At 58.4% G+C, this 23,977-nt stretch overlaps 1 protein-coding gene across 3 annotated transcripts; it reads left to right on the top strand.

The window, feature by feature from the left end:
- The first annotated feature begins 343 nt into the window (after positions 1-343).
- TBC1D24 (TBC1 domain family member 24) lies at positions 344-23,342 on the top strand. 3 transcript variants are annotated; one of them, XM_045784714.2, is made up of 9 exons: positions 344-423; positions 15,211-15,330; positions 16,110-17,187; positions 17,794-17,811; positions 18,271-18,429; positions 19,537-19,600; positions 20,525-20,620; positions 20,835-21,057; positions 21,415-23,342. In XM_045784714.2, exons 3-9 carry the CDS (start codon positions 16,223-16,225, stop codon positions 21,567-21,569), a joined length of 1,680 nt encoding a protein of 559 aa, XP_045640670.1. In that variant the 5' UTR covers positions 344-423; positions 15,211-15,330; positions 16,110-16,222; the 3' UTR covers positions 21,570-23,342. The 3 variants fall into 3 exon arrangements, with proteins under 3 accessions (XP_045640670.1, XP_045640673.1, XP_087709515.1); XM_045784717.2 differs by lacking the exon at positions 17,794-17,811; XM_087853389.1 differs by lacking the exon at positions 15,211-15,330 and having other exon boundaries at positions 379-423.
- Positions 23,343-23,977: the final 635 nt, after the last annotated feature.

Below are 23,977 nucleotides of genomic sequence, written 5' to 3'. Positions count from 1 at the left end.
TCTCCACCCGCTCGGGACCAGACGTCGTGTCCACGCAGACGCGCGTTCCCAGGTCTACGCGTGACCCGGCGGGGCGGTCACTCTGGCTGGCAGCCCTCTCGGCTCCGGATGCCCCCAGCCTTGCGTTTGGCGGGACCCCGCATCCCCCGCCCACTCGGCTCGCGCCCCCAGGGGCCGGCGCGCGGAGCCCGCGCCCCGCAGCTCGGAGACCCGACTCCGGGCGACGCAAGCTCCCGCCGCCCTGCGGCGGGGCGCCAGCGCGCATGCCCAGAGCCCGCCGCGGCCGAGACCCGCGGGCGCCTGGGGTGGGCAGCCGGCGGCGCGTGCTCGGCGGGGGCGGGGCCGCGTGCGCGCGTGCGCAGAAAGGCCCGCGCTCAGTCGCACGGCCAGCTGAGGAGAAGCGGCGCGGCGCGGCGGGCGGAGGTGGGTTTGCGGTCGGCGCGGCAGGCCGGGGGGCGTGACGGCCCGGCGCGGGGTCGGGTCGCCGGCTGTCACCGCGGCGGGGGCGTGCTGAGGGAGGGGACGTGGGGCAGTGCTGCGGGGCCTCCGTCCGAGGCGGGGCGCGGGGGCCGGCCGTGGCGCGGGTCGGGGGTCCGGAGCCCTTGTGCCCGGGGTCCGCGGCCGTCCGCCTGGCCCTGCCCGCCCTCCCCGGGCCGGGCCCCGCGGACCGAGCGCGGGGCGGGGCGCGCCCGGGCCCGGGGCCCACCTCGACCCCGCCGGACGCCCACCCCGGGGGGCAGGGCCGGCGCCCCTGACCCGCGGAGGTCTGCGGCCCGCCCAGGGCGAGGCGTCGGAAAGAGCTCTTCCTGTGTCACTCTTTTCTCGGGGCACTTTCCGGCTCTGCGGGTAGGAAATCCTCTTCTGGAGTCGAAATTGCAACAGATTCTCTGATAACGTTCTGCCCTTGAAGACCTACAGCTGCTTTCCTCTCGGCCCTTTGCTTGCCCCAGGATGACACGCCCGCCCACCTGCCGCCTAGGTATCTATCTGCCCAGCCTTGGAGCCCTTGGAGTGGCTGCTGTGCCAGGCGGCTGCCGTTCTCCAGGCCTTGCCCGCAGAAGGAAGCATTTGCGCAGGCCCCCGGGCACTGTGCTTTCCAAGCCTTGAGTAAGCACAGCTGGAGGTCGGGGATAGGCTGCACCAGGTCACGGTTTTCTTTGGGCAGGGGTGCTGGTGGCCCGGCTACAGGTTTTCATTGATGACCTCACTCTGTACAGGAACAGACGCTGTGGGGCTCCTGGATTGCCACTCACTGGGCTGACATTAAAGGCCAAAGGTTGTCTAAGAGCCACCTGGGCTATGGGGAGGCACAGGTAGACTGTTAAGATAGCGGTGTGGGAGGGAGGTTGTGGCTATGGTTGTGATGCTGGTGTTTCGGTGTTTCCCCAGTTTTTTATTCCTACTTAGGAGTCTGTCTGCCTTTCCCCGGGCCAGTAGGGGCACTGGGAGGTGGTTTTCATTATTTTGATGTATGTTTGCTCAGGTGTCAGCGGGGCAATTGCAAAAAACACAAAACAATGCCCCCCCAAAAAACCAAAAAAAAAAAAAAAAAGAAACCCCCAAACCCTACTATTCCACAGATGTAGCTGTTTCCTCCACTTAAGGGTGAGGGCTCATAGGGGCGCCTGGGTGGCACAGCGGTTAAGCGCCTGCCTTCGGCTCAGGGCGTGATCCCGGCGTTACGGGATCGAGCCCCACATCAGGCTCCTCCGCTGTGAGCCTGCTTCTTCCTCTCCCATTCCCCCTGCTTGTGTTCCCTCTCTCGCTGGCTGTCTCTATCTCTGTCGAATAAATAAAATCTTTAAAAAAAAAAAAAAAAAGGGTGAGGGCTCATAGCAGACACCTGCAACTGTTTGCTTAATTGTTTTGGGGACAAGCATGTAGGTTCTATTCATTTGAAGGGATACAGGCTCTGAGAAGCAAACCCAGATAGGAAAAGGTCCAGGAAGCTCTCAGAGGTTTTGCAGTAAGCCCTAGCCGGTGGTGCAAGCCCCACATGCACTTCCTTTTGTTCTGAAGGTTGGTCCTCAACTAATCTTCTCAGCCCTCAGATAAAGCCTTTATGTGAAGTGCTTATCCAGTACCAAGTGCTCTGTTTAGAAGCTTGTCTCTCCCTGTGAACAGGGTGAGAACCACGTCACATTCATCTTTGCTCCCCTGTTGTCTGGCATGGAGTGGGCAGGCAGTTTTCTCTGAACGGCTGTTGAACCAAGGTGCTAAGGCTAGTGCACTGGTTTTCATCTGCGTTAAGGGTGACCTTCGGGGAACATAGACGTCATCCGGACAGGCTTTTCATAACAGTAATAAAATTCACCCCCTGAGTCTGCAAGTTCATCTGCAGTGGGCCTCAGCGCACCTGCCAGGAGTGTCCAGCAGGCCAAGTGACCTTGGGTACACTGTGTTGCTCCTAATTGCAGTTACGGTCTGAGCCAACCTCAGAAGACATATTTGTTTGCTTTTAGATGGTTTCTGGTTTAAAGCACATAAGAACAATGAAGCAGGTTATAAAAAAGCACTTAACATTTACCCTGTTCAATGTTTTACCTGTTGTAGCATACCTTTCCTGTTATGACAACTCTGTCCATGGAAGAAAGAAGCCCTTTTTAACTCAAAGCAGCAATTTCAGTGGCTGTTACAAGTGTCACTTTCCAAATGGAGATAATATCAAAGGGGAAAAAAAAACACCTCAGGCATTTTATTAAGAATCCACTTGAACTCTTTATTCAGTGGTTTTCGTTATGCTTTCAACACAAATTTATCGAAATCCTACTTGCCTTCACACAAGGAGGCCCAAGCGGGTTCTGTGGCCGCAAAGCTGTGGGAGCCTCTTCGCGGGAGCTCACGGTGCAGGGAGGAGGGGGGCCGCTGCATGTCCGCACAGGTGGATAGAGTTTGCTGAGGAAAGAGAGCAGTAGCCTCCGGCTGGCCTTCGGTAGGGATTCCTCAGGACTTGAGTTAAATTTTGAAGAAGGAATAGATGTGGCGAGACCGTGTGAGGGAAAGGGCCTTCCAGGCAAAGGGACAGTGCCTGTGCCATGAGAAGGGCATGGCCTCCTCGCACCCTGCTGTTGCAGGAAGGGCCTTGGGAAATTCTGGTGGTCAGGGACAGCAAGGCTGGCGGCAGATTGGGAAGAGGGTTTGAGTTCCAGATTCAGGTTTGAACTTTACCCTGAGAGCAGTGGGAAGCCCCCAAGGGATCTTGGCTTTGTGAGTGACGGGGCAGCAGTAGCCTTGTTGGGTGGTGAAGGCCTGCGCTGAGTTGGAAGCCATTGGGGGGCCATAGAAGCCCCCCTAGCCAGAAAGGGTGTAGGCCCAGCACAGAGGAAGGGTGCTGGGGGGACAGAAAGGAGAGTGGGACCCCGAGACAGGTGGCTGCGGGAGGGGAAGGGCCAGGGAGAGAGGCGGTATAGGGAACACTCCCAAGAGAAGGTGACAGCAGTTGGCAGCACCATGCCACTCACACAGGGTGCTGGAAGGAAGCTGGCTTCGGGGCAGGTGACAACTTTTGGTGTGGAGATACTAAGCTGAGGGTCAGTAAGGCTTCCCAGTGGTAGATGGATGTACGTTAGTCTAGAGCCAAGGAGAATGTCCTGGGCTCGAGAGTGTTTGTGGGACTCCTTCCAGTGGTGCTGAAGCCACAGGGACTGGGATGGGCCTCCTCAGGGGAGCATGTGGAGTATGCATGAGAAGTCCGGAAGCACCTGATGTTTTATGTCCATACAGCAGAGGGTGGGTAAGGTAGTGGGAGTCTGGTTTGTAAGCCCTTGGCTTTGGGCCGGGGCGGGGGCAGGACTGTGGGCTTTTCTTTCTCACAGAGCCCATTTGTTGGTTAGAGTAAACAGCGACGTGTGAGATCCTAAAGGTACAAAAACAGATGTTTGATGCCAGGGGCCTTCCTGTCTCATGGCTTTATGTGCCTTTTGGGAAACCCAGATTGTCACTCTTCTCAAAGGACCCATTTCCCTCTAGACCAAGGGTTGGTCCCCTCAGAGCGTTCTTACAGTTAGATTTCTGAAAAAAGTGTTTTTCAGACCCAGAGACCGATTCAAAGTTGTGGGATTCTCGAGGTGCCCTTGCTGTACTTCCAGGACCCCAGTTCCTGTGTGGTACATTGGCGTTAGCAGCAAGCAGGACTTGGGAAAGACTCTCAGTGCAGAGGAGCAAGTGTGTGGTGCCCCCTGCCGTCTTCTTCCCACACCCGGGGGCTGAGGGGGAGAGGGTGAGGAAAGGCCCATGTTGCAAAAGGAGCCTCTCTCTGCCCTCGGGTGGCACAGGGCCCCACAGGGCTGGTCTGGCCTTCAGATAAGTGCACAGTGGGCTGTTAGAAGTTATCTTTGTCTCTGAAGGAACGTGCTCCTCACTTAGGGCACCCGAGAGACAAGATCTTGTTCTGCCCTGTGGCAGTTATGTCCCCCGCCTGGCTGTGGGACCTTATCAGTCTCCCCTGGGTATTGCACAAGGACCTGCTGGCAGGGGTCACATGTGAGCAGTCATGGTTTCTCCCTCCAGCCTACCCAAGCTGCTCTCTCCTTTTACAGGTGATTGAGAACACACTAGACATGGCTTGACCTGTTTCCCATAATCTGACACTGTGTCTGCCTAATCGTTACACAGTTTTAATTGGGTACCACACACAGTGAGGGTGTTGCTTACCAATGGACGATTCTGTTACCAATAAAAGCCTTACTGTATAGTATTCTAAATGTAGCTCCTTACCTGCTCCCACTGAAAGCTTCCCTCAGCATTCTGTCCCTTCAGCATTTCCTTGTATCATTTTCCAGGGCTTCTCTATCTGCAGTAATTCCTTTTCCAGCAACAATTGTTCTAGCCTTCAAATCTTGGTAAAGCTGCTGGCCTGAGATCCAGGTGTATGCATTAATTCCTGCTGCCTCAAACATCCTTCCCTGCCTTTGGGGCTGTCCCTCCCCACCACCCAGCACAGCCAGGCCTTGGTCTCAGGCTCTTTGGCTTCTGGGAGCCCGTGCGGCTGGACTCTAGTACTGTTTTGTCATCTGCTCCGTGAATGATGGTCACTGGACTGCCCTCTTAAAGACTGAAGGGCTTGCCCGCCCCTGAGTGGCTGTGCCCACTGTGGCCCTGTCCTGGGCCCATGGTGTTGCTTCTGCTTCCTGGGCCAGGACCGCCTTGTCCGTCAGGACCCAGCTGAGGCCCCTGACGCCCTGTGCTTTCCTATCCTTGCACCTGCACCTGGGTTGACATGGTCTGTCCATTCCTGTCCCCCCAGGCAGCAGCTCATGGAGAGCTTGCGTCTTTGTTTCTGGCACTTGGTACACCGGCACCCAGGAAGTGTTTTGGATGCCTATTAAAATGATTATACTTGCAAGACTCCCTCTCGCTCCAGCTTTGTTGTCAGGTCTAAAAATACTTGCTAACAACCTGCTCTGTGCCCAGCCTTCTGAGGCACACTTGTGACAGGCACTTTGCTTGGAATTCAGACAGGTCAGAATTCTAATGCTGCTGACAGGCCAGTTGTCTTCTGCTTCTAATTCTGCGCAGCTGACTGATGCATTACGTGCCCTGGGGGTGTTTTTCCACACCTGCTATTAGGAGGACCCTTTTTTTGCTCAGAAGATACAGATCCTGCATTAGCAGAGCCCCATTCCAGCCTTAGCCCCTGCCTGTGGGCAGACCAGGCCAGGCTGGGGCAAAGGTATTTGAGCCAACAGAGGGACGTAGGGAACTGTTTGGAGTGGCTACCAGGGACCTGTTCCAGGTCCTGTGCCCTAGACTTAGGTACCATTGGTAAGACCTGCATTTGAACTTCTGCCTGGAGACAGGCAGACGGGCCAGCCAGCTGTGCTGTGATTAATGCCTTGTTAATGGTTACACCCCTTGTCCCTGGCACGCGCCCGCCATCGTGTGCCACCAGCAAAGGGCCACTATCCACTTCCCCAGAACTGGCTGCCTGGGAGTCGCTGTGGAGTTGCCAGTTGCCATTAATATTTGAAAACTCCCTGTGTTCTGCTTCAGGGCTAAGGCAGAGAACAGCCTGCCCCCTCCGTTATGTGAAGATGTCTGCTGGGAAGGTCACATGCATAGAACAAGTTGGCAAATGCCTCTGTTATTATTTAGAATTAAATTTTCCTCTTGGGCTAAAGTGGTTTGGGATTTTTCTGCGTCTCCATGTTTCTTTCTCTTGTTTCCTCCTTCCCGGGTACACTGGATATGGCGGGAGGCTCCTGGACTCAAAAATCGTCGTGTGGTAGAAGAGCTAGACTCATAAGCAGGTCATCCCAGCAGCGTGCCCACAGTTAAAACCGTTTTTGCACAAGGAGGGGTGGAGTGCAGTGAGGGTGCCCTCAGCCCTGCCGGGGAGGTCAGGAAGGACAGGTGAAGGAGGGGACGTTTGGGCCGAGGTGTGAAGCCGATTGGCGTCTCCTGCCTGGCCTCCCCCTCCTCAGGGGTCGCCTGGTGCGTGTGGTACCTTGGGCCAGATCCTGAAGGGTTTCAGGTGCAGCCCAGAGCTGCGTTGGTCACTTGGAGTGTACGATAGGGAGACGCTCAGGAAAGCAGTTGGAGGTACAGGACCTGAGTTCACAAGAGGATTTTAGGCTGAGAAGAGCATGGACCCCTGTGAAAGCCACATTAAGAGACACGTGGAGGGAGGGGAGGAGGAGTGGCATGGCGGCCGAGGGGTCAGGAGACAGGCACGAGGGAGGAGGGGGAAGAGGGAGGTCTCCACAGAGGAGAGCTGAGAGCCGTGGGGTCACCCATGCATGCTTCAGGGAAATAAGGGTCCAAGGGTGTCCCTGCAAGGTGGGCACACCCCACTCTCTCCAGAAGCCTGACTGGGAGGGAAAGAAGGAGCAACAGAGCCGGAGCAGCACGTGGGTTCTTATGGTGGAGAGGGACGCAGGCGAGCCGGGTGCCCAGGAGGTGAGATCCAGGACCCAGGGGAGATGCAGATCGAGGGGCAGAGTGGGAGGGCCACAGGTGGGTGTGAAGCTGTCACTGGTGTGCAGAATGAGAGAGGGTGCTGGCCAGGCGGCTCTGAGGGCCCTGACCAGGGCAGCATTATTTTTCCCCTCTGCAGCTGGTGTGCAGGCGCAGAGAAGTGCACCGCTGGGCTGGCTTCCCCCGTGGGTGTGCCTGGTGGCTAAGACAGGAAGACTGGAGGGGCTTGGCAGGCACTTCTAGGCTGAGTGGGCGAGGAAGTAAAGCCAAGAGGGCCGCTGGGTAAGGGGAGATAGAGTCACGACGTGTGGGAGGCGGGGAGAGGATCGTGACGAGCTCTTGGATGGGGTCATGAGAGTGGGTTGTCAGCGACACGTCATCTCTGGCAGTCAGAGCTGACCAGGATGGGGATGAAGCAGTAGAGATGTAAAGTTTGTGAAGTTGGGGAGTATCAGGCCAAGGCTGCCCACTCTGGCCTCTAGTGCTCTGCAGTGACAGCTTTGAGCTGGGATGAGACGGGGTGGGAAACAAGGACCCTGGGTAGGCAGAGTCCAGATGGAGGGGATGGGGTCCTGGGAGAACTTAGAGGGGGGCAGGGTCCGGGGAGAGCTCAGATAGAGGGGAACAGGGTCCTTGGAGAGCTCAGATGGGGGGGTGTGGTCTGGGAAGAGCTCAGATGGGGGGACAGGGTCCTTGGAGAGCTCAGATGGGGGGCGGGGTCTGGGAAGAGCTCAGATGGGTGGGTGGGGTCCGGGGAGAGCTCAGAGGGGTTCAGGGTCCGGGGAGAGTCGAGGTAGAGGGGCATAGGGTACAAGGGAGCCCCTGCTGTCTGGCCAGAAGGACGAAGGGCACATTCGGAGAGAGGATGAGGAGGTGGGTGCTGTGTCTCAGGTTCCAGAGCCAGAAGAGAGGTGGGAATGGGGGAGGTGGGTGAAGGCAGGACGGCACAGTAAGGGAATGTGGGGGATTGGTGACTGTGGTTACCCCAGTCAGGGACCCCATCACTGCCAGCCGTCTGCAGAATTGAGACCCTACAGCGAGGGCTCAGATGGGGGCATGAATACCTCCCCCTGCCCCAGTTCCACACAATGACCTGCAGCTTTGTCACTGTGGCCTCCAGCAGATTCCCAGGAGTGGAATGGGGCATTTTCCTGGCCTCCCCACAGACAGGTGGGAAGACTAAGCCTCGTGAGGAAGTCTGATTTGACTCAGACTTGAGAAGAAGGTTCCAGAGTAGTGGGAGAAGGTGGGCATCACCTGCCTTGGAATGTGCCCTGCTGTAGGCCTGCTCTCATGGCCATGCCCATCCCTGCCCCTTCTGGTCTTCTCAGCCAGATGGCCTCAGGGACCTCTCCCAACCCTCCACCTCCTGCCACCTAACTTCCCTGAAGCTCCACCTTCCATGTCTGCCATTCCTGACTCACTGGTGCCCTTTCAGGCTGTCCCCCCGGCCACCGGCCCTCCCTTGTACCCAAATGCCCCGTAAGCTGAGCTCTCGCTTCCCACACAGGTTGTCTTGCCTGCCTGCCCCACTGCCTGGTGGCCTCGGCACTCCAAGCATCTCCGTGCCAGGCAGCAAACCTGTCTTTCTCATGCACACACCCGAGGGAGGGCTGAAGCGGGGCTGGGTCACCTCCTCATGCCCATCTCTGGTGCCAAGTGGGTGTCATTCCACTGTGCCCTGGCCTTTCCGTAGGCTCTACCTTGAGAGAGACCGGTGGCCTCCAAGGCTGCGGGGTACCTAGAGATTGAGAAAGCTGTGAATTCCACTGCCTGAGAGGGGAGAGCGGTTCTTGGTCCCGTGGAACTGCACAGACCCAGAACCGGGCACATCCCCACCCCTCCTTCCCAGTCCCGCTGTCCTGCTGCACACACACAGCACAGGGCTGGGGCCGCCGCCTCCTTCCTCTCCATTCTTTGCTTGCTGGTCCTGCTCCCTGAACAAATGTAGGATTGCTCAGAACACAGAGGAAACGCTGAGCCACAGCTGCTGACTCCAGCGGTGCAGCCGCCCTGTCCTGTGCTCAGTGACTAAGGCCCAGCAGGCCCAGCTCTGGACCATGCGCTGTTCTCAGCTGGGGGTGGGGATGCAGCCTGTGGGGGGCGGTCAGAATTCCGTTGAGGGCCTACTTCCCTCTGCACACAGCTGCCCCTTGCCCTTTGGCGGCGCCCAGGGCCATGTGTGTGCTCCCTCCGTGAGGCTGACTCGGTGGCGGAGAAGTCCAGGAGCCAGACAGTGAGAGGCGGCTGTGCCATAACAGACACTTCACACTCCATCCCGCACTCCCTCCGCTCTGCCAACCTCACCCCTGCCTTGGGCCAGGTTCTGTGTTCCCTGTTTGGGTGTCTGCCCCCAGCACTGGGTCCCCACTTCTGGTGGAATCCACCCCTGAGCAGTCTGTTGGGCCCACCCCGTTTTCTCCATCCTCCCTGGCTGGTCTTACCCCACCCTCCTTGTGCCTCCTGTCTGGACTCAGCCCTCCTTCCTTGGCCACCAGGGGGATTTTTCTAATGTGCCACCTTCTGCTTAGACTCTCCTACTGTCCCGCTTGTGTGGGGCTGAGGTCCAGTCTCCTAGGGCAGCTGGTACCACAGCCATCAGTCCCCTCCTGTCCCAGCTCTGGCCACTCAGCACCACCCGCCTCAGGCTCCCCAGATTGCGGTGCCCTCCTTTCTGTGTCCTGCCCACTCCGGCACCTGGCCCGCTCCCGTCTCTGTACACTCAGGGCCCCTACCATTGCCCCTTCTGCTGTGCTCCGGTGGAGTCAGCGCCTTGCCTTGGTAACCTCTCATGGCACAGAGGAGGTCTCTTAACAGAAGCCTGTCAAATGAACGAAAGTCTGGGGCAGGGGGAGGCACGGCCTGGAAGGGAGGCCTGGAGCCCAGTGCGGGGCGGTTAAGATGAAGTCACCCAGGCTTCATGTGTCTGTGCTTGTCACAGGAGAGTGAGGTTCACAGCCAAGAGTTTGGGAAAGTCATGTTCCTCGCTTCAGAGGTGAGAAATGCAGAGGTCCCGTGACTCTCCAGACCCTGGGCAGTGTTTGGGGACAACAGTGGGGCCCTGGGAAGCCAGCCTTGCACACGCTGAGGAGAGCACGTGGGTCCAGGCGGCCTGTGCTCCTGAAGTGAGAGGGGCAGAGGCACAGCAGGGGTCTCTGTGAGCGCCCTGGAAGCTGCCAGACCTGGGGTGGTTCTGCCCGTGCTGAGGACTCGTGGGTACCTCTCTGTACTTGGTTTCCTCATCTGTAAAGTGGAGCCGGTCCGCATACCACTGACTTGTCCTCAGGATTAGGGGAGATGGGAATGCAAGGCTGAGTCAGTTGGCGGCCGGCAGCCATGGGCTCCGTGCTCCGCAGCTCGTGAGGATTAGGGTGGGAGGGGTCCAGCTTGAACAGGTGCTGCCAGCTGCTTGTACCCGGACATCTCCTGCCCCGCTGTCCTGCAAGGAGGTCTTGTCACTCCCTCCCTGTCCGCTCTTTCCTTTCACCCTGCTCCTGTCAGCAGGGGCACCGTGCGCCTGACAGAGCAGAACCAGCAGGTTCGGGGCGCCTGGGCTCCTGTATCCGGCCAGTACCTTCTCTTCCTGTTGCCCTGGGGGACAGAGTGGGGGTTGATTTGAACTCCCATGGGGTGCACCCGGCGAAAGTGATCCTCCTAGGAACTCCCTTCCCAGAAACAGCCACGCTGGCCGGGGCCTGTGGGGAGGACCACCCAGTGCATGGGAGCTCATCACAGCCTGGTGTAGACTTGCCTTTGGCACCCTCAGGACAGTGTACGTGGCCAGAGGGCTCAGAGGTCATCACGGTGGGACGGGAAACCAGACTGAGTTGTTGCTGGCATAGCAATGTAACATTTGGGAGAAATAGGGATCACTCATTTCCACTTAGAGTTCTGTTTTGTTTTGTTTTGTTTTAAGATTGATTCATTTGAGAGAGAGAGAGTGCATGGGAGGGGCAGAGAGAGAGAAACTCCAGCAGACTCCTCGCTGAGCTTAGAGCCCGATGCGGGGCTTGATCTCAAGACCCTGAGATCCTGACCTGAGCCGAAACCAAGAGTCGGATTCTTAACCTACTGAGCCACCCAGGGCTGCCTAGAGTTCTAGTTTATTTTTTATCAAGAATAACTTGCTTCCTATCTGTAGGTAGCCTAAACCCTCAAAACAGGCATAGAGTTTGTGAGGGTCACTGGAAGGGGCTTACAGGGGAGGGGGAGGCAGGTCTGTCAAAGAGGCCCTTTGGAGGGACTATCCCTAAAGATTGAGCTGGGGACTTGGGTGGGCCTGTGGGAGAACCTCCCCTACCAGAAGGGGCCATACCCGGGTGATGACCGGGTATGATGACCGGGTCCCTGTCCCTCCCCAGACATCCGTGAGCCTGTAGCAGGCCAGGGGACCCTGTGGAGCAGTAATGAGAAGCCCTAGGGACATCTGAGCTGCTGTGTGTGCCAGGCTAGGCTGAGTGCTTTCTATAAACAGTCTTCGTTAATCCTCCTAACAATTGGCTTTTAAGCACTGTCGTTGGATCACATCCCTTCCCTGCTTCCGGCTGTACCTAGAAAAAAATCCAGACTCCTCCCCGTGCGTGATCCGGCCCCTGGATGGCTCTGCTGCTCTTTGCCTTGCTTGCTGTGTTCTGGCCATTCTGGATGACCTTCTCTTCCTGGAGCACACCAGCCTGTTCCTGCCTCAGGGCCTTTGCACTTACTCCTCTCATTGTCCAGAGTGACCTTTCCTCAGCTCTCTTGGCAGCTTCCTTCTCATCCCTTGAGCTCAGATTGAGAGAGGTCCACCCTAGTAGTTTTCACCCGCCAGGCGTGCCGTGTCCCTGGCTGTCTGAAGTCATCACTGCGTTTCTGGTGAATCTGAAAGGATATTGAATAGAATCTTTTCAGTTTTCCCAGAACTGCAGGCTAGGCCCAGAGCTGAGGACAGAACACACCGAGTACTTCCCTATATTCCAAATGCAGGGAACCACAGGCAGCTGGGGCCGGCCTCCTCCCATGGGGCTGGTGGGGAGGTGTCCCCTGAGAACCAGCCTACTCTGTCGCTCTGCAGCAACCCTGACACTGGTGGGGGGTGGCCTTAGGTGAGTCAGCGTTTGTGATCAAAAGTCCTTCCCTTCCTTCTGCATTGGAGGCCCAAGGAAAGTGGTTTTCCAGGGCACCTGCTAGCCCAGCCCTGCTGGCAGGCTTAGGATAGACAGCGGGGTGTCCAGAACACCCACAGTACAACAGGCAGGGGAAAGAGCAGCAGAGCCGGGGCGGGGAGCACAGAGGAGGGGAAATGAGAGAGAGTGGGGTGTGCTTCTCTACAGGCTGCCACCCCTACCCCAGCCCAGCCAGCGAGCCCAGAGTGTGACCTCACCCTGCAGGTGTTGCACGAGGACCCATGCCCGTGAGGTGGGTTGTTCTTACCAGCTCCGTTTCATACGCGGGTACCTGCCCGTTGGGGAAGAGGCATGGCTTGTGTGAGCTTCAGGCAAACAAAGATGGACTTGGAAGCCAGGCCTGCTTGACTTAACACTGGATCATCTCCTGCATTAGCTCCTGCCTCCCTTCTCCACCCCTGACCCCTGGGTGTGGACGTGGAAGCATGGCCACCTTCCCCCTTCCTGGTCCCTTGGACAGCAGCCGGGTTGGCGCGGGGGCGCATGGGGCGCAGGTGAGGCCTGTTTTCTGCGTCCCCGCAGTCGTGTGGTAGCCGTGAGCTGTAGGAGGAATGTCTGGGGGGACAGGCACGTCAGCTCCAAAGCTTACCTCCAGGGCACGAGTGTTCAACTGAGAGTAGTTTATGTGTTCTCGTATGTTCGGCGTGTTTCCGGCCCCCTGGCTTCTCCTTCCCGGTAGCCAGCTTACACGATCTAACGTGGTTGTGAATGAGTGTGTCAGTCTAAGGAAAAGGCTTTGTGGGGTATGCACTAAAATGTGAGTACTGATTATCTTTAGGAGGAAGAGGGGTGGGGTGGGGACTGAAACAGGACTTGACATTTTTGTTCTGTAATTTTGTATTATTGGCCCTTTTTGTGATGATGAATTCATGTTTTAAAATGACAACAACTGGGGCGCCTGGGTGGCACAGCGGTTAAAGCGTCTGCCTTCGGCTCAGGGCGTGATCCCGGCGTTACCGGATCGAGCCCCACGTCAGGCTCCTCCACTATGAGCCTGCTTCTTCCTCTCCCACTCCCCCTGCTTGTGTTCCCTCTCTCGCTGGCTGTCTCTATCTCTGTCGAATAAAATAAATAAAATCTTAAAAAAAAAAAAAATAAAATAAAAATAATAAATAAAATAAAATGACAACAACTAAGTGGACCACCCTGGATCTGGTTTCAGAGATGCCTACGGCGGTCGCTGCAAGCCCGGCTTGCCTGGTCCCGGAAGGGCCATGCTCGCTCTTGGGGTGGGACCTGAGGAGGATGCCTATGGGGGTCCAGGCAGCTCCTTCAGGGTCTCCTGAGCACGCCCTGGCCTCCCTCCGAATCTGGCGTGTCCCCGAACTCCTTGCTGCAGCAAACGAAACCGTTTGTCTGCTTCTCCCTGAAGGTCCTTCTGAAGGAACTTTGCAAGGTGCGATAATCGTCTTTGGAGTTGCCAGTTTAATATTCCACCAGAATGGGAGGCCGGTTGAGTGAGGATTGGTGCTGTCCTGCCCAGCTCTGGTTCTGCTTATAAACATGTTTACTGCCCCGAGAAGGAGCTGCTGCTTTTCACGCACGCAGGATGGACCTGGGGTCCCCTTCAGAGGTTAGTGGGCTTAGAGCCTAGTATAAAGGATCTAAACCCTATAGGTGGAGTGTCTGGCTGGCTCAGTCCGAAGAGCGTGCGATTCTTGATCTCGGGGTTGTGAGTTCGAGTCCCGCATTGGGAGTAGAGATGACTTAAAAATGAAAACAACAACAACAACAACAACAACAACAACCCCCCCCCCCGCAAACCTATAAGTAATTTGCTCCTGGGGGGCTGTGGAGTGCAGCCTGGGCATGGCTCTGGACCTGACTCTTTAGGGCCTTTGAAAGGGGGACCCGGCTCCTCTCCCGCCCAGGACAGAGCAAACTTACGGCCTCTGTGGAGCCTTCTTTTCTTCTGAAGAGGAAGGCTCCAGCCTGGCAGCAGGCTGGGTCCCTCTGTGGGTGAGGCGCTCTTGGTGGGACATGTGAAATGGGTGTTGTTACAAAACCTTGTTTTAGCTCCTCTCATCCTATAAGAGCAGCAACTGCTCCGTATCCAAGCGAGCTGGAACCGGACTCCAACAGGCCCTGGCACACCCATGTGCACAGCAGCATTGCTCACGGTGGCCAGGAGCTGGAAGCGACCCGTGCCCACCGACACAGGAGGGGTAAACACAACGTGTTCTGTCCACACACTGTGATATTCTTTAGCCATAAAAAGGAATGACATTCTGATTGGGGGAGGGCAGGACGGATAGGTGGAGCACAGAGGTATTTTAGGGCAGTGGAAGTTCTCTGTATGGTCCTGTCGTGAGGGTACGTGTCATCATACACTCGTCCAGACTCCTAGAAGAGGAGCAAACCCTCTTACCCGGCAGGTTTCCGGTGTTGATGACATGTTTGCACAGGCTCCTCAGCTGGAGTAGATGCCCCGCTCTGCTGAGCCGTGCTGATGGTAGGGTGTCCCTGCATGCGTGGGGGAGCCGGGGGCATGAGAAATCTGTGTCTTCCTCTCCATTTTTCTGTGAACTTGAAACTGCTCTAAAAAATCGTCTTAGGGGCACCCGACTGGCTCAGTCAGTAGAGCGTGCAACTCTTGATCCTGGGGTCAGGAGTTCCAGGCCAACCCTGGGTGTAGATATGACTTAAAAAATAAAATCTTAACAAAATAAATAAAAATAGTCTTAAAAAAATCTGATACACGGTAAAAACCTAGATGAACCTTGAGGGCGTGATCCTCAGTGAGATAAGGCAGACACGGAATGTTGAATGTGTATGATTCTGCTTCTGTGGGGCTCTGTGTGTCCGGTTCATAGAGACAGAGGCAGAAGGGTGGGCGCCAGGCCTGGGGAGGGGGCGTCCGTGGGTAATGGCAGCAGAGTTTCAACTGGGGAAGAGGATCTAGGGACGGACGGTGGTGAGGGCTGCACAACCGCGTGAATGCGCTCAATGTCTCAGAACCAGGCACTTAAAAATGGCTAAAATGGTAAATCTTCGGTATGTTTTGCCACAGTGAAAAATACCCTTTCAAGGGACTTTCTCCAGCCACCTTCTCACATGTACAGGTTTTATACTGTAATTCTTGAATCTCCACTCAGCGTTCTTAGGCATGACTTCCTTTTTATGTTTTCAGATGAGTGTTCTAGATGCAGGAGAAACTGGAACGATCAGGTTATTTACCAAAACCTCCTGAAGCAAAGCTCTGAGACCTCTCGTCCACTTGTACCGTCCCGGGTGGAAAGGCTGGTCTGAGGTAGGAGGCAGACATGGTGCTTGTGTGCCAAGGGCAGGAGCCTTTGGCAGAGATGGATGTTAAGTTGCGGGCTCCCGAACGGCAGACTTGTGTTTGGCCATCCTCGTGCGGTGCAGTGACCCGTTAGCCAGAGAGTCCGGGGTTGCACAGCGTACCCGTTTCATAACGTCTGCCTGGATCTCCGTGGTTGCCCACAGCAGAGGGGTGGTACCAAATCCCCCAACACCTCTGGCTCATTCAGACCCAGAAATGTCTTAATGTCGAAGCCACGACAGCTTCCATTTATTTCACCAGCCCTCGTGTCTGCTCCCCAGCAGCGATGCCTCTCTACCTGAAACTTAGCTGGCATTTCTAGAGAGTTCAGGGCTGGCCTCTGGATTCTGACCCAAGCCGAAAGCAGAGGCTTAACCCACTGAGCCACCCAGGCGCCCCAGTATCCACTTATCTTAAATGGAAGCCCTTCAAATACTTTACAGAAAGATTAAAACAAAAACATGTTCTTTAAAACATGAACCTTCAGGGGCGCCCGGGTGGCTCAGTCACTTAAGCGTCTGCCCTCAGCTCAGGTCATGATCCCAGGGTCCTGGGATCAAGCCCCAGGTGGGGCTCCCTGCTCAGTGGGGAGTCTGCTTCTCCCTCTCCCCCGCTTGTGTGCGTGTGCTCTCTCCCCTCCCCCCAGATAGATAGATCAATCAATCAATCAATCTTTAAAGAAGAAATTAAAACAAAAACTGCGAAAGTTCATATGCATATATTAAGCCTGACTTTTAATCCAACAGGGTATGGGGTGGCACACAGGTTAGCAGCAAGGCCTCAGAGACGGGGCTGGGGATTTCGCTGCTCCGTGCCCACGCCCGGCAACCTACGACTGTCCTCCTGGGCACCCAGCACCATGGACCCACCGGGGTACAACTGCTTTGTGGACAGAGACAAGATGGACGCTGCCGTGCAGGACCTGGGCCCCAAGGAGCTGAGCTGCACCGAGCTGCAGGAGCTGAAGCAGCTGGCCCGCCAGGGCTACTGGGCCCGCAGCTACGCCCTGCGGGGCAAGGTGTACCAGCGCCTGATCCGGGACATCCCCTGCCGCGCCGTCACGCCAGACGCCAGCGTGTACAGCGACATCGTGGGCAAGATCGTGGGCAAGCACAGCACCAGCAGCCTGCCCTTGCCCGAGTTCGTGGACAACACGCAGGTGCCCAGCTACTGCCTGAACACGCGCGGGGAGGGTGCCGTGCGCAAGATCCTGCTCTGCATTGCCAACCAGTTCCCGGACGTGTCCTTCTGCCCCGCCCTGCCTGCCGTCGTGGCCCTGCTGCTTCACTACAGCACGGACGAGGCCCAGTGCTTCGAGAACGCCTGCCGCATCCTGGCCTGCAATGACCCCAGCAGGAAGCTCGTGGATCAGAGCTTCCTGGCCTTCGAGTCTTCCTGCATGACCTTCGGGGACCTGGTGAACAAGTACTGCCAGGCGGCCCACAAGCTGATGGTGGCCGTGTCCGAGGACATCCTGCAGGTCTACGCAGACTGGCAGCGCTGGCTGTTTGGGGAGCTGCCCCTCAGCTACTTTGCTCGTGTCTTCGATGTGTTCCTGGTGGAGGGGTACAAGGTGCTGTACCGCGTGGCGCTGGCCATCCTCAAGTTCTTCCACAAGGTCAGAGCTGGGCAGCCGCTGGAGTCAGACAGCGTGAAGCAGGACATCCGCACCTTCGTCAGGGACATCGCCAAGACCGTGTCTCCAGAGAAGCTGCTGGAGAAGGCGTTCGCGATCCGCCTCTTCTCCCGGAAGGAGATCCAGCTCCTGCAGATGGCCAACGAGAAAGCCCTGAAACAGAAGGGCATCACCGTCAAGCAGAAGAGGTAGGCGGGCCTCTCAGGGCCTCAGGTGTGGCCCCGGTCGGCTCTGAGGGGCCCACACGGGGACGGACGGGGACGGACTGGGACGCACCGTGGGGGCTGGGGCCGGAGTTTGTCCCGCCCGCCCTGCGCGGATAGAAAACCACAGGAGGGAAAACGGGCCTCATGGCCACAGCCACAGACTGCTTAGGCAGCTGTGGGTGTGGAAGGTGCAGGGTCCTGCCCTCTGGGACAAGGCCCATGGCTGAGACGGAAGCCGGACGCTGACTATGGAGTTGGGTATGCAGTGGGCCAGGCTGACCGCCGAGCATCATTTCAGAGCCGCCCCTGCTCTGCCCCTTGTGCTCTGGGCTCCCTTGATTGCTGTCCTCATGGCTGCTGGGTACGCCCCCCCCCCCCGCCCCGAGCACAGCACCTGGGGGAGCCAGGCTGGGAGGGGTCCACAACGTCCCCACAGCATCTCGGCCTGACCAAGCCGTTGGTACGGAGACCCTTCTCCTGGGCCACAGGCAGGTGCGTCCCAGCCATCAGTACCTGCCACTAACCTGTCCTTGTCTGTTTTATTTTTCTTCCTCTTCTCTGTATCCATTGCTTCCTCCTGTTTTTCAGTGTTTCACTCTCTAAAAGGTAGGTCTGTTACCACTGCTCCATGCCTGGCCTCTCTCCATCTTCCGGCCTGGCTGTCCCAGGGCCTGGCTGTGTGCTCCGGCTCTCAGGGCTGGCTTTGGCAGTGCTGCCTTAAAGCCTGGCTGATGTTCAGCCTCTGTCTGTCTGCTCAGCTGCCTCGGATGTGTGTCTGTCAGTGCTTGGCTGGCTCGGAAGCCTTGTCTTGCCAGAGCTGGCTCACTCTCTGTCCCCATTTATTAGAGAAAAGGTGCTTTTGTCCCGGCCCAGGCTGGGTGCTCTCCTCTCTGGAACCTCTGGGGGTGGGGCTCCAGGGGTCAGCGCCATCCCATTTCTCCCTCAATAGGTGAGAAGCCCCCCCCCCAGCTTAGCTTACACAAGAGGCTCTGCATCCCTCCAGGGTGGGGGGCGCGGTCAGGGCTGGGGTCCCGTTGTGCTCTGAGCCCTCCCCGCTCTCCCCAGGCAGTTTGTGCACCTGGCCGTGCACGCAGAGAACTTCCACTCAGAGATTGTCAGTGTGAAGGAGATGAGAGACATCTGGTCGTGGGTCCCCGAGCGCTTCGCCCTCTGCCAGCCCCTCCTGCTCTTCTCGTCCCTACAGCACGGGTACAGCCTGACCAGGTAAGACCCAGGAGACCAGCACATGCTAGGCCTGCCCTTCCGAGTTCCCGAGCCATGGACTCCCGGAGCCCGCCGGTGCAGGAGGACAGAGCGAGCCGTGGAGCCACTCCAGAACATTGTGGTGGTGGCTGGAGATGGGCCCTTGGATATACTGGGCAAGCCCCTGCCTCTTCCTGGGGGCCCTCCGGAATTGGAACTCCTCTTACTCCCAGGCCACCCACACTTCAGGGGTCGTTGCCCTGCATGCACAGCACAGCTCCAGGCTTCTGTGTAGGTGTTGTGACAACACGGGAGGCAGAACCCCACCCAGGAGTGTGAAGAATCCTAGCACGGGATGACCCGTGGCCTTGGGTCTCTGCTCTCCAGCCCCCACTTGGCTGGTCCACAGATGGGGCCAGGGTGCTCCGCAGGGCCCCTCAGGGCATACCGCCTGCCAAGCAAGGCAGCTCTGCCGGCTACAGCCCCAGTCAAGCCTCCGATGGCAGGTAGCCTCAGAAGTTCCTGGCTTGGGTCACAGGTGATCCCACAGAGGTGGCATTGCTAGAGATACCTTCTCCTGCTCCCCACCTCTGTGCTCTGTGGGAGGCCCGGCAGGAGCGCGGGACAGCCAGGCAGGGCCACCAGGGACGCCGAGCAATCCCTGGGCGCTTGGTGCCACCACAGTGCAACGTCAGGCCTCCTCAGGCACTTCCCGGCGTTGCCTGTCTCCCAGGCTCAGGCTCCTGGGCACGTTCCGAGCTTTCCTAGAGCAAGGACCTGTTCCTCTGGTCTTGTCTCCCGGAAGCACCCGGCACGTGGCCGTACCTGCTAAGGGCGATCTGCTGTGCCCCCCCCCCCACATCATACCAGGCAGACGTCTGAGGTAGCTGACTGCTCAGCCCCCAGGCTGCCTGGTCTGGGCTCCTTCTTGGCTGAGACGTGTCCAGGCCAAGGCGCTGCCAGGTCCTTGACCATCATGCCTGGTCCCCAGAAGACAGGGAGACCTGGTTCCCAGGCCCATCTACCCCAGACAGCCCGGGCTTCTCGGATGCAATGGGCACCGGATGCTGTGGCCAGAGGTCGTGCCAAGCGGGATGCCAGGCTGGCATGTGTGCTCTTTGCTCCCAGGTTCTATTTCCAGTGTGAAGGACATGAGCCCACCCTCCTACTCATCAAGACCACGCAAAAGGAGGTGAGGAGGGGTCCTTGGCTCTGATGAGCTTCGGGGAGGGTGGGTGCTTCCCTGAAAGCTTCACCCAGGCATTCTGCACTTAGGGTCACGGGGTGGAGTGGGCCCTCCATGGAGGGGTGAGTCCAGCCTCCCCGAGTGACCACCAGGGACCCAGGGCCCCCTGTCCCCCTGGGCGCTCTCAGCTCCTGTGAAAGCAGCCTGACCCCCCACAGCCTGGCTTCAAGGAGCACTGCAGAGATAACCTAGTGAGCAAGGCCCTCTCTCCCCTCCACCTGCTGTCTTCACCCGCCTCTACCACCCTGATAGCTAGTCATCAGGGCCCAGCAGTAGCCATCACCTGGAAAGTGCCCTGAAGCGTCTAGGAGGGTCCGTACTCGCAGGCCTCCAGGGGTATTGCTCCCGCTAGACGCTCCTTGTTCCTTGGCTTCCAGACCTGCACCCATGGGAGTTTGAGGTTCCTCACCCTGTTCTGGACCCTGTGTCTGCATTCTAGCAGGTGACTCACTGTCAGACACTGGGGGCCAAGCCTGCAGCCCCTCACAGGACTGAGTCTTCTGGTGAAATCTTGTAGTTTGCTGGCTGATGGGGCTGGGGAACATTCTAAAGCAGGGTCATCTCTTGGAAGCTTCTGTGTGAGGGACACCCCTGGGGTTGGTGGCCAAAGTCCGAGTGCGGGCATGGGCTCCTCCCCGTACTTGAGGGCCAAGGAGGGAAACAAAAGCATCCCCAACAAGCCGATGCCGGCTGAGGCGGCCACCTACCCATCCTCACTGCCCGCCCCATGCCCTCCAGACTCCGACCTCCTCACACCGCTGGCCACCTCCAGCCCTTGCCCTCGGGTTGGAGCAGGGGTGCGGCTCTGCCAGCAGTGCCCCCCAGCAGTGAGCGAGGGATGCTCCTCACGCCCCGGGCCTTTCTCCCCAGGTGTGTGGGGCTTACCTGTCCACAGACTGGAGTGAGAGAAACAAGTTTGGAGGCAAAGTGGGCTTCTTTGGGACCGGAGAGTGCTTCGTGTTTCGGGTGAGTGAGTCTGCCAGGGTCCTCACCCCACAGGGGACCCCGCTGTTGGCTTCTCGTTGGTGATGGTCAGACCACACTGCCGCAGGCCGTCGCCCTGTGCAGCATTTCCCCAGCCCGGGTGCGGGGCCTGGTGCTGACGAGACTGGTGGGGGACATGTGCAGGAGGACCCGTGGGGGACCGTGAGCTGTGACTCATGCTGCCCTTTGCCCTCAGCTGCAGCCTGAGGTCCAGCGCTACGAGTGGGTGGTCATCAAACACCCGGAGCTGACCAAGCCGGTGCCCTTGGAGGCCCCCGCCGCCCCGTCCCCGCCATGCCGCCCTGTTTCCTCTGACCCTGCTGACCGCCTCTCACCCTTCCTGGCAGCACGTCACTTCAACCTGCCCTCCAAGACAGAGTCCATGTTCATGGCTGGGGGCAACGACTGCCTCATCATAGGTGGGCACCCCCCGCACCCCAGGCTGGACTCCTGCCAGCCCTTGGCCTCTTAGCCTAGGAGATAGGTGCAGCATCGTGGGGTGCAGAGCTCCTGCATGGGAGGTGCTCCCCACGGGCAGAGGAAAAGAACTGGGATTGCGGGGGCTGGAGCAGGTGCGGGGGCAGGAGTGGGGACAGGAGGGTGGGCGGTGGGGGACCCTGGCCCGCCCTGTGGTCTTTGAGAAGTCTCTGGCAGGGCCAGGTCAGGGACAGCTAGGAAGCTTGCCCCATCCAAGTGGAGATGCTCAGAAGCGGGGGGAGAGTGTCTCGGGGGCAATGCTGGACAGAGGGGTGGCCACTGACCGGAGCATCCCGCAGGTGGAGGGGGCGGCCAGGCGCTCTACATCGATGGTGACCTGAACCGGGGCCGCACCGGCCACTGCGACACTTTCAACAACCAGCCCCTCTGCTCTGAGAACTTCCTCATCTCGGCTGTGGAGGCCTGGGGCTTCCAAGACCCTGACACCCAGTGACGGGCCTGCACAGACGGTGACTGAGCCGTCACCGTGGGGTGGGGGTGGGGCAGGGGCCAGGCCCCCTCTTCAGGGGGAGGCAGTGAGGAACAACCCCCCCCCCCCGTACGGTGGGCAGCATCGAGGAGCAGCTGGGGCCCTGGGGCTGGGTCGGCCAGAGGATGCCCGGAGCTCAGCTGGCTGGGCCTGTCCCTGCTCAGAGCTGCTGCTGCCTCAAGCTTGGGCTCAGGCCCCAGTTCTCCTCTGTGGAGGCATCCTGTGCCTGAAGCCTGGAGGGGCCACATCTTGCACCCCCTGAGGCTTAGTCGCTTGGTGCGAGGCGGGAGGGGGCGGGGGGGGGGGGGCAAGACGGGCAGAAGGAGCCTTCCACCAAGTGTGGGGCCATGGCGCCCCCTGCTGGTGCTTCTGAGCATAGCTCCCCACCAGAGTCCTGCGGCCACGACGGGTCCTGCAGCCGGTGGCCACCTGGCCAGCGGCTGGCGCGGGAGGCTCCCCAGAAGAGACAGGCACCCTGGGGACTGCTCCTAGGCCATGTTCCCCTGCCCCTCCCACCTCAGGAGTGCCCGCCTGGGGCTTCTAACCCCATGCTCTCCTCCCCAAGCTGGCCTCTTGGACAGTGAATGCAAGGGGAAAGGGGAGGGCAGGATGTGTGCTGAGCTCTGAGCCCCTCCTGAGGGAGGGCCGAGCACCAGTCTGATGAAGGGCTGGAGGGGACATCACTGGTTCTTGCATTGCAGAGCCTGGGGCTTCTGCTGGGCCTCGCTGTGGGTCCATGCCCAAAGAGGCCGCCCCAGATGGCCCAGGGAGGGGCCCTCCCTCTGCAGCTGACCCCACACCAGCCAGCTCCATGTCCAGGAGAAGTGCGGGCCCATGAGGGCTTCTTCAGCCCTCCTCCTGTCAGGGGCTGCCTCTGCTCCCCGCCAGTCTCGGCAGCAGCCCCAGGATCCTGTCCAGACTCCTCAGCATGGCATGCTCGTCTTTGTCCGTCCCCACACGCCCCAGCTTGCTAGGGCTGCCCCCTCCCCAGATCCCTCCCATGCAGCTCCTTCACATGGGCCTATGCATCCCTCTCTCAGCCCTGTGGTGGGCAACGTAGCATGGTTTTCTTGTGCTGCCGCCTCTGCCCCTTTCCCTGCCTGGCCTGGCCCCACACAGGCCCTGCTGACTGTAGGTGCTAGTGAAGACTTGTCAGGGAGTGGTCTCCTGCCTCGTGACCTCCCTCAGCTGGTCCTGAGGGCCTGGGCACCCGGGGGATGGGGAGGGGAAGCTGACAGATACCCGAGCAGCCATGTGGAGCTGTGGGAGCCTGGGCCACAAGTGCCAGGGGTCTCGCCCCCAGCCTGTTCCCCACGTAGCTGCAGCCAGCCCCTCGGTGTCCCCGTGCGCCACGCCTCTGCTGTTTCCATCTCACTTGTTCCTCTTGTGGGGCATTGGCCCTCCTCTGCCCACCTACTCCAGTCTCCTCTGAGCCAGGCCACTGTGGTGCGGGAGGAAGGACCAGGAGCCCTGTGTGGCATTGGGCCAGCCACGAATCTGCCTGGAACTCTTTCTCCAACTGTAAAATGGGGCCAGTCATCCTGCTCTGCTGTCCCTGTGGGACTCTCGAGAGGCTCTGAGGGGGACAGTGTGAGCCCCTAGTGAGAGGAGAGGTGCCGGGAGGCAGTGTCACTGCCCCCCCCCCCACTGCCGTCCTTGTCCCCTGCCCCGCGTCCCCACCACCCTCTGTTGTAGCGCCAGCTTTGGTGTTCATTAAATATAATCTTGTTATATGAACTCCGAGAGTCCAAGTCTGGTCTCTTCAAGCAGAGGGGCCTCCAGGGGCTCCCCTGGGCATGCCACCGAACGGCGCGGGCGCCAGAAGCTGCACCCTCGTGATGCTGGTCAGTGCATCATCTGTGGAAAGCTGACCCTTTGCAAGTGGTATTCCAGCGTTGTCTACACGGCTCCCTCTTGAGGGAGGCTGGGGGATTCTTTGTCTGGTGAGTGAGTCCAGAGGAGTCTCTGTGGCTGCCCTGAGGACCCTCAGGGTCCAGCCCAGGAGGGCAAGCGCTGCTTAGCCGCCGTGTCTGTGTCTAGTGTGAGGTCTCTGTGTGCATGTGCACGGTACTCCGTTCCCTCGGCTGGCACGTCTTCTTCCCAGCTGTCCCGATGAGCAAAAAGGTATGTGTGATTATTACCTTCATTTTTAATTCCTATCTGTTGTCCTTGTTATGTATCAGGTGTTCCCAAATGGAACATGTTTTGTTAATATACTCCATCATTTATTAGTACCTAAAATTTGCTTTTGATGTTAAAAATAGCTAATGTTTTATGGAATTGTGTGACAAATTATTCATTTTTCTTTTTTTTAAAGATTTTTACTTATTTATTTTTTAAGATTTTATTTATTTATTTAACAGAGATAGAGA

Source organism: Ursus americanus, chromosome 2 (assembly GCF_024610735.1).
Source record: "Ursus americanus isolate L20-20 chromosome 2, mUrsAme1.1.p, whole genome shotgun sequence".
Classification (NCBI taxonomy): domain Eukaryota; kingdom Metazoa; phylum Chordata; class Mammalia; order Carnivora; family Ursidae; genus Ursus; species Ursus americanus.
This window is presented reverse-complemented; position numbering and strand designations above follow the sequence as displayed.